The following is a 9,792-nucleotide window of genomic DNA, read 5'->3' as shown; positions in this document are numbered from 1 at the left end:
GGCACGAACCCGTGTCCCCTGCATCGGCAGGCGGACTCTCAACCACTGCGCCACCAGGGAAGCCCTCGGGGCTATTTTTGTAGCACAGTCATTAACCTTTGCTGTTTAGAGGTTGGTGTGCACCCTCTCTGTTGAAGTAAAAGATGAGGCCGGCTGAAGGCATCAGGGGGGAAGCACTGGGGGCCAATTTGAGATTCAGGACCAACAGAGCCAAGTGGAAAGTGTTTGGAACATTCTCTCCAGGGAAAGCAAGAGGGGTTGAAGTCTTCCAGATACTTGGCTCAGGAGTGCTTGTTATTTGTCAGAGATGGTCCTAACACAGTGGATACAAGTGCTGACTATAATAGAATCCTTGCTCGCAAGGACTCGATGGCTCTAGAAGGAGAGACAGTCATGGAGTCAACTACGTGAGAAATGTGTGGAGGTTTTAGAAATGGCTCAAAGAGAAGAGCGAGCTATTCTCTCTCTTGCTCTCAATAATTTATAGGATCAATTTTTAGGATTTGAGTGAGGATTATTATGTAACTGGTCAATTCCCTAGGATGGTGATTTTTTTCTTTATCTTCCCTTCCTCCCAGTCTACCTCTGCCCACTCCACTGCCCTTCAGACCCCTCCGTAGCCTGGGCCGCACCGGGAGTCCAGTTCACCTCCCCTGAATCTTGCGGTCCTGCGTTTAATGTATTCTTCTCTGCCCAGTCCTCCTGATCACACTGACTGCGGTGCAGTTTCTCTCACGCTGAGAGGGCGGTTGGGAAAGAGCCAAGAACCAACAGCTGCCAAAGAGACAGAGCAAATCCTCCACGAACATGCCTTCACCCACCTTACAGGGGGCTGGGGCCGCCTGCTAGGATCTGGGTGCTCAGGGTTTCCTCGGCTGTCACTTCTGTGGGAAAAGGGGCTACAGAAGCAGTGGAGCTCCTCACGCACTGGATGTCTGGGCCTGATGTCAGTTACAAAGTCCCTCCACCAGTATAGGCCCCTAGTAAATGACAGAGGTGTCCAGTGGAGCCGTAGTAGAAAGAGAACAAATACTCTTAGCCTTTTGTTAGGCTGCACGAAAACCAGATCCTAGGGGACCTCTCCTTTTAGTTAAATACACATACATATGTACAAACCCAATCAAACAAAATAACAATAGTTATGGTAGAAAAAAGCAACCGTCCAGAGAAGTGGAATTCAGACCTTTCCTTCCCAGTCGATGGTTGAATCATTTGAGATCATTTAAGGTACGAGGAAGTGTAGCGATGCGTTGTGTCTTTTGTTCTGAAACTCTTGATTAGTAAGTGTAGTGATGAAGGATGTTCCACTGCCCCTAACGTGCTGTGAGTATTCAGGAAAATCAACCTTTCTTGCTCCAGTCCATCCAGAACTGAGAGACAGACCGAGGCCCAGGGGTCTGGAAGGTCTGGCGCCTCCAGAATCTCAGAAATTCCAGATTTGGAAGGATTAGGCTATCTGCTGTGGAAATGCTTAATTCCTTTTCTCTGGACATTTTTGGAAGGCTTTCTGCTTTTTTAATCTCCTGACTTCTTGTTTGTGACCAAGTTCAAATTCCAGAGAGGGAAGCAGCCAATATGTGTGATTATTTCCTCTTGCACCAAGTGGAACTAAAAGAATGAACTTACTTCACTAGAAATAAATGTACCCTTTGGACCTTAAACTAAAATGAGTATGCACGGGCGGTTGGCCCCTTCTCTGTTTGTGCGGTAATTAAACACAAAGATGAGAAAAGATGTCAGAGGCATGCATTCACGATCCTTTTTTAGATATAAGGCAGAAAAGAATAGAAGAATCTTTAAAAAAGATTCTTTTTGTCCCATGCTCTGGGCCAGGGATGGCTGCCTGGTGAAGAGGAAAGATCTTAGGACTTGAAGTCACCGGGGTCCACATTCTGGCTCAACAGTTAGAGAGCTGTGCAAACGTAAACAAATCACTTCTCTGAGCTGCAGTTAAAATAGGGATAACAAAGCTTCACAGAGTTGTTACAAGGATTGAAAGAGACAGCGTTCGGGAAGCTTTTCACACAGGGCCCTTGCACAGGGCAGGCTTTCACTAATAACACCCAAAATGGGTGTTATTATCATCATACTATTATTATAATAAGACAATGACACAGAAACCCTCGAATGCCGGAGTGAATTCACTGCTGGGCAGCTCAACGCTCAGCGGGCTGATGTAATTAAGATCCTTGCCTTGCGTTTCCGGGCAGCTGGGGCAGGGGTCTTTCGGGCTGTGTGTCTCACCCTTGCTGTTTCCCTCAGGTGATCTCCTCAGCGTCCTGGACTTTCCGTTCCTGTATTTCTACAGATTCCATGGCAGCTGCTGTGCCAGGTAATCTTAACTCGCAAAACCCCTTGCACTGAGGATTTGTATGTTTCTGTACTACCAGCTGTGTCTTCGTGAAGCCCAGGGTCACTGTCTGTTATCTGAATGAGCATCAGAAGAAAGTGGTGTCTGGTGCAGGTGAGGAAGTTGCCCCGTCGGCCATCAGAGGGTTGTTACGAACATTCTCAGGTGCTCAGGGCTGGCCTGGGACCTGCGAGGACCCCTGTCCTGAAGAATTTTCTCGGCCAGGGCAGTGGTTTTCAGACTTGCAGAAGAGAGAGAATTCTCCCACTTTTTTTTTTTTCCCCCACAAGCAATTCTTAAACAGAACTTCAGTATATAAAAATGATGACACTGACTCAGTTCAAGGGAAGATTTGGGTACAGAATCACCCTGTCAGCATCTACCTTGATTTCTCTCTTGTTCCTAAAGGGCAGCCTCCAAAAAATTTTGACTGAACCCTAAGACTCTGAGAGACAGATTTTGAAACCAATGACTAGGAATTGTCTAGACCACAAGGTGATCGTTAATCTTTGGCCTTGGGAAGTATCAGAGATGTGGACCAACTAGATGGATACATTTAGATACAAAGAGGTTCATCCCCATCCTACCCCCGCCCCTTTCCTGCCATGACCCCCACTTCGCTTGACTGTATTGTGCTGAGGAATGGAAAGGTTTCTGTGGACAGTCTCAAAGCATGGATTCTGATATGGTCGAAAGACCGCACTTGGGTTGAATTTCAGCCTTGCTCTTTGCTAATTTGTGTCTTTGGGCAAGTTATCCTAGTTCTCCCAAACCTTAGTTTAGTTTTCTCATCTGTAAAATGAAAAGATAATACTAATACGGGGTGATTGTGTGTATTAAATAAGGTACACAAAGCTCGAAGCATCTTGCCCGGCTCAGCAAATGATGGGCATTATTATTATCTGAAGATAAAATGTCAACCGACCAGAAGCAATTGCTACATAAAAGCCAGATCACCTATTTCCACCCAAAAGAGAGTATATCTTGTGAAGCAGTGATTCTTCACAGAGAGTTAAAGAGCTGATATGCAGCTAGGTGCTGTTTCTGATGGGGGTGTGTTAGGACAGAAAAAATCAGTATTATAGAGTTTGCATCTGCATTTGAGCCTCAGAATGATTTTTTTTTTTCTTATCATTCTCAGAATAGTTTCAGGAAAACACTGACAGAATTTGTCTTCTCAGTTCCTATCCATTTGGTCGGGCCTTGTCACTTGCCCATTAGCTAGGATTGTGTGGCAGGAGTGTCAGTGCCACGCTGGTGGCTGCGGACTTGCTTCCCCTTGGGCCAGCTTCTTTGGCCACGTGGGTGGCCAGGGTGCCAAGGGGGCCACCGGGTTTAGTTATTTGGAGCAGAGCATCACAGTTCATAGCCCGTTGGTGATGGCTTTGTGGGGTGACCTATTTTTTTTTTTCTTGGCCGTGCTGCGTGGCATGCAGGATCTTAGTTCCCCGACCAGGGATCGAACTCGTGCCTCCTGCAGTGGAAGTGCAGAGTCTTAACCACTGCATGAGCAGGGAAGAACCTGTAGGGTGACCTTCTGCCTCCATTTCTGCCCCCATTTAATCTGCAAGTTTTTCTAATCCGACATGAAAACTCAGGTGTTTTTCTTTTAAATTTGAAAGATTTGGAAATCTTTATCTGAATTGGTTTAACTCTCTATTACATTCTACCTCTGGCTTACCCTCTTTTAAGAACGTGGTGCTTTTCCCCACATCATCTCGTGACTCCCCCATAACCGTATCTCAGACTAAGAGCTGTCACCTTCAGAGGTCCTGGGGGAGCTCAGGAGGGGTCTTGGAGGCCTGAGGGGTCAGTGGTAGCCGTGGCCTGGAGACCCCATGAATAGGGAGCCCCAGGCTCCTTTACTCCTGGGGTCTGCCCGGTGCTTTTAAGACCTGCCTCCACAGCAAGGGGTAGACAAGCTGGAAGTGGAAGACACAGATGAGGGAGATGAGGGAGGGACCCATGAGTCATTTAGAAATGATTCACCGACATGCAAGTCAGGTGATGGGAAGAGTCATGGACGCTTTCAGGAGTGTGTTGGTCACAAGCCAGGGGTCGCTCAGTCCTAGCAGAGTCTGTGCTGAGGGCAAGGGTCAATGTGGAACTGTGCCCTCCTCTGGCCAGGGATGGAGAGGACAGGAGAAGCCCAAAGGGGACCGAGGTATGGGGGATGGGACGGCACCTGTTGGGGATGCAGGGGGTGGACACCACTAAGAGGGGCCCTGGAGGGCCGGCTGCCTCACTGTCTGCTACCAGCCTCGCGACCTTGGGCACCCAGAGCATCTCACTCCATCTCTCTGGCCGAGAGCACATTTCCACGTTGAGGTCTGCAGGGCCGTGGAGAGCTTCAGAAGAGCCAGGAAACCTGGACTCTAATTACGCCTGTGACCCAGTTTGCTTGTTAATAAAGTGAGACTTGGGGCTGGGGAACCTTTCTGTTCTGAAAATCTCTGATTTCCATAAAATACGATGAAGACCACTATGCTTATTCCTGCTTTAAGGCCACAGAACCGAACTTGGGTCAAGAAAAAAAGGGGAAAAAATGGGGATTTGGTCAAGGTTACGAGGGTCGGTGAGCACAGCCTGGAATAGAATCCCGGATCACTTGATTTCCAGCTTCCTGTTTCCCCACAGGCGCTCCTTGTGAGAGTGACTCAACGCCTTAATCAGCGCGGCCCAGGCTCCCGTGACTGCAGGTGCAGACCTGTGCAAACTCTGTGGGCAGTTAGGCCAAACAGCCTGAAATATACAGGGAGGAAACCTAATCCCTGTCCCTGGTCCTGCCCCAAGAATGTGGCTGTGACCTAATCGAGTCTAATGAAATGAAGGCGCACATTTCTGTGAAATTTGGCCTTAGGTGCGTTTAGTCAATTCAACCTGCTTCCAAGTACACCTGCCAAACATTTTTGTAATACCTGCTATGATCAGGGCACCTTGTTTGCCTCTGTTGGGGAAATATGGAGAAGCCCAAGATTGGGCCCCTCCCTCTCAGGGCTCATGATCTGGGTGGGAGCCATACCCCAGCACCTATAACAGAGGTCAGATGGCAGTGTGGCACCCGACACCCTGGAGCTACAAAGAGGAGGTATGTAGAGCTCCAAACCTCCGGATAGCCCCCGAGATGCTGTCCAGCCTCAGGCTCCCTTGGGAGGTGAGGGCTCTTTCAGACATCATTCCCAAAGTATAGCGTCTGTGTAGGTCACCCTGCTTTGGGGGACTTCTATTATGCAGCCCTCGCCTTTAGGTTCTTACCTTGAACCAAGGGGCCAGTCCAGACCCTCTGACTTCATACGGTGAGTGTTTCTTTGGAAGTCTTTTCCTGACAGTTTGTTCTGCTTGAAAACAAAGTTGAAGCTCTACCTTGGCAAACACCAAGCTCCAGAAGTAATACAGGAGGGAGCAGGAGATACTGTCCTCCAGATTTTCTTTTTTCTTTCATGATTTAGCCAGAGAGCTCCCAAATTTCTATACCCACTCCCCACCTCCAGGGAAATGATCTCTTCATAGCTCCTTAGCATAGTAGAGCTTAATGGGTTTTTTTAATTTTGGGTGTTTTTATCCAGAGATCACTAGAAAACAGAGATGAGATAGGGGTGGTGTAATAACTAAATATCAACGAGTTTTTTTAAAGGTAAATACAAAATGTAACAGAAAATAGTTAGCTACTGGGTATAAGAAGGCAAGTCTCACTAACAAAAGTATATTTTCTCCTTCCAGTGGATTTTTAGGATTCTTTCTCATGGTCAGCACAGTGAAGCTAAAAAGCCTTATGAGCCCGGGGCAGTGTGCAGCCTGGATTTTCTTTGCTAAGGTAAGAGAGAGGGGAGGGGTGGGAAGAATCCATCTCAGGAGCCCTTGTGTCCAGTGTTCTCAGAGTCAGGTTGGTCTTCATGGAGTCATCTCTAGTCCCTGGCCCTGAGCCTGATCCTTCGCTTGTTCAGGTAACAATTTCTGAGGGTTTCTGCCTATTTTATCAGCATGACATACTGATCTCTATCACATTCCTGGAAGGTGACCTGAGTACGCCCCTCAATTTCCCAGAGCCTTGATTTTCCCACCTGAAAAAGAGAGGTTTTGCCAAAACAAAACAAAACACCTCTAAGCCTTCTCTTGCTCGAAGAGACTGGACCCCCGGATGCATGGGGCAGTTCTTATCTTCCTTCCTGGGAGCTGTGAGGGTGTCCAGAGCTCCAGTGACTTGCCCAGAAGGTCTCAGCCTGTCAGAGGCAATTGAAAAAGGAAAACAGACAGATGGCCTGATTGGGGGACTCTGATGGACCATTCAAAAAAGGGACTAATAAAAATGTCCAGGGGGCTTCCCTGGTGGCGCAGTGGTTGAGAGTCCGCCTGCCAATGCAGGGGACACGGGTTCGAGCCCCGGTCCGGGAAGATCCCACATGCCGCGGAGCAGCTGGGCCCGTGAGCCACAACTACTGAGCCTGCGCGTCTGGAGCCTGTGCTCTGCAACAGGAGAGGCCGTGACAGTGAGAGGTCCGCGCACCGCGATGAAGAGTGGCCCCCGCCCGCCGCAACTGGAGAAAGCCCTCGCACAGAAACGAAGACCCAACACAGCCAAAAATAAATAAATAAATTTTAAAAATGTCCAGCACGTATTGACCATGGTTGAAGCATAAGATAGAGAGGTGGGAAAATAAGAAGGAGCAGAAAAATCAGCTCTGGGATGCAGGATCTTAATGCTTTGGGGCTAGCTCTTTCTAGTGGAGCATTTCATTTCCCTAAAGTCTGTGAAGGAGTCAAGTTACAGTGCCCTAGGTGCTGCTTCCACTGAGTGAGATTTCTTAATTAATTTAATCTAATACAGTAATCATTTAAACTTGTGCCTTTAGCCATCTTTATGTTTGTTGGCTGATTTTTCTCCCCCAGAAAACAAAAACAAACGTTTTTATTTGAAAGTAAGATTTCACAGCGATGTTTCCACCTGCATTGTCTACTTTCTAATAGCATTAATAATTCACATTCCAGCAGAATGTAAAGATCGGCTGTGATACTGACTTAGAGCATGACAGAATGACAAGGTTGATGAATCCTGTCCCCCAGAAGCAACTAGAAATCTGGAAAAAGACTGTCAAAGATATCCATTTCAGCTCTCTAAAAATTGACCAAAAGCACACAACAAACTGAGAGACATTTGTTCATGAAAACTCCTAAACTTCGGGTAGGAACAGCATGAGTTAGTGGTGTTCTTGCTTTAGGTTGCTCTCATTCCCTTCTCCCCATCTCTATAAGTATTCTATTTCAACCAGAGCAGGGCAGGCTGTGAAAACCAACAGGCTTCCTGCTGCTTCCAGAAGGGGCTCACTCTCTTTGGACTATTGTCAGGTAAAGGGGCTGTCTAGGTGGTAAATGAACAGGAAGCTCCACTAGCTTGAGTTTACCTCTTTGGGGCAAGCAATGGACCAGTGGTCTAGCTGGGGACTTATCAGGTAGTTCTGGGAGGTGAGACAGCCATCAGGGGCTTGCTAGCTCTCCATAAAAGCCAGATTTACCTTAGTCTGTGTGCATGAGCAGCAGAGATGGAGCATGCCCAAGACACCTACCCGTCCCTGGTCAACAGAGCCTGTGTGCACACACAGAGGAGATGTGAGAGACCAGCAGAAAGAAAAGCCGGGGAAGACATGAAAACAGCCTAAAGTTTGAGTGTGCTCCCCAGCCCACATACAGAGTCAGAAGCAGAGAGAAAGCTTTCTGACTTAAGGTGTTTGAGCAAAACCTCTTGACTAGTCTTTGCCAGAGCACTAAGCTATGCAGACATGGGGATGATCCCTAGGAAGACAGGCTTAAAAATAAAAGCAAGAAAAAAAATTGAGTGAAGACTGCAGCAATGGTACCTTATATGGGAGACAGGTTTCACAGACTTAGTCCAGGCAAATTACTAAACAAGCAAAACAACAATGCCAACGAAAATGCTCTGGGAAAAAGTCAGAATCCAGAGTTGCTGTACTATCTAAAATGTCCAGTACTCAGTGAAAATTAGGGCATTCAGAGAAGCAAGAAAGCATAATCCATGCACAGGAAAAAAGCAGTTCAATAGGAATTGTGTCTGAATGTCTATCCTCAGAGGTAGGACTTAGCAGAAAAAGACTGCAAAGCAGCTATTTAAATATGTTCAGACAGCTAAAGGAAACCATGTTTAAAGAATTAAAGGAAAGACTCAATGAATACAGAGTCTCAAAAAGGTAGAAATGATTTTTTAAAAAAGAACCAAGTGGAAATTCTGGAGTTGAAAAGTACAGTGACTGAAATGAATGAAAAATTCTCTAGAGGTACCCAGCAACATATTTGAGGGGGCAGAAGAAAGAATAAGTGAACTGGAAGGTGGAACAAAAGAAATTATTCAATCTAAAGAACAAAGACTTTTTAAAAATTGAAGAAATATGAACAGAGGCTCAGAGACCTGTGGGACAACATCAACAAATGTATAATAAGAATTCCAGAAGGAGAAGAAAGAAGGTTAAAAGAAAAAAAAAATGACAATCAGCAGATGACTTCTCATCAAATACAACAGAGGCCAGAAGGCAGTAGAAAAGAAAAAAGGTCTCCAGTCAATAACCTAAGCTTGCACCTTAAGAAACAAGAAAAATAGGAACAAAATAAACCCAAAATGAGCAGCAGGAAGGATATGATAAAGTTCAAGGTGGAAAGTAATGAAATAGAAAACAGAAAAGCAATAGAGAAAATCAATGTTTGTTCTTTGAAAAATCAACAAAATTGACAAACCTCTAACTAGACTGATGAAGAAAATAAGAAGATACAAATAATCAAAATTAGAAATGAAAGAAGGGACATCACCACTTATCCTATAGAAACTAAAAGTATTGTATAGTTTTATGCCAGCAAATAGATGATTTAGATGAAATGGACAAATTCCCCAAAGGCACAAAATAGGAAAATTGACTCAAGAATAATGGAAAATCTGAATATGCTCATAACAAGTAAATAAATGTAAATAGTAATTTAAAAATCTTTCTACAAAGAAAAGCCCAGGCCCAGTTGGCATTACTGATGAATTCTATCACATATTTAGAGAAGAAATATTTTTTCTTTACAAATTATTTTAGAAAATAGAGGAAGAGGGAATAACTCCCAATTTATTCTGTAAGGTGAATTACCCTGATACTAAAGCCAGACAAAAAATTTTAAGAAAACTACAGACCAATATCCCTCATGAACATAGATCTTTAACAAAACATTAGCAAACCAAATTTGGCAACCTACAGGAATTATACACAATGATCAAATGAGATTTATCACAGGAATGCAAAGTTGGTTTAACATGTGAAAATTAATATGTTATGTTAATAAAATAAAGAACAGAAATACATGATCATGTCAATAGGTACAGAAAAATCATTTGACAAAATCCAACCTCCATCCATGATAAAAACTCTCAACAAACTAGTAACAGAAGAGAACCTCCT

At 45.2% G+C, this 9,792-nt stretch overlaps 1 protein-coding gene across 11 annotated transcripts in view; it reads left to right on the top strand.

Annotated features, from left to right (window-relative positions):
- The window catches only part of TMEM241 (transmembrane protein 241), a 112,066-nt gene that overhangs the window by 62,762 nt on the left and 39,512 nt on the right, over positions 1 to 9,792 (top strand). For 8 of the 11 annotated variants that reach the window (XR_008615953.1, XR_008615954.1, XR_008615955.1 and 5 more), the window contains exons 12-13: positions 2,263 to 2,332; positions 6,071 to 6,164. Coding sequence is in view for 8 of the 11 variants with exons in the window: in XM_055080500.1 (XP_054936475.1) it covers positions 2,263 to 2,332; positions 6,071 to 6,164 (164 nt within the window). In the remaining 3 variants the exon portion in view is untranslated. Of the gene's footprint in view, positions 1 to 2,262; positions 2,333 to 4,987; positions 5,050 to 6,070; positions 6,165 to 7,336; positions 8,942 to 9,792 lie in introns of those variants that run through there. The other 3 variants (XM_055080505.1, XM_028480265.2, XM_055080506.1) reach the window with 2 other exon arrangements.

This window comes from Physeter macrocephalus, chromosome 19, assembly GCF_002837175.3.
Source record: "Physeter macrocephalus isolate SW-GA chromosome 19, ASM283717v5, whole genome shotgun sequence".
Classification (NCBI taxonomy): Eukaryota; Metazoa; Chordata; class Mammalia; order Artiodactyla; family Physeteridae; genus Physeter; species Physeter macrocephalus.
This window is presented reverse-complemented; position numbering and strand designations above follow the sequence as displayed.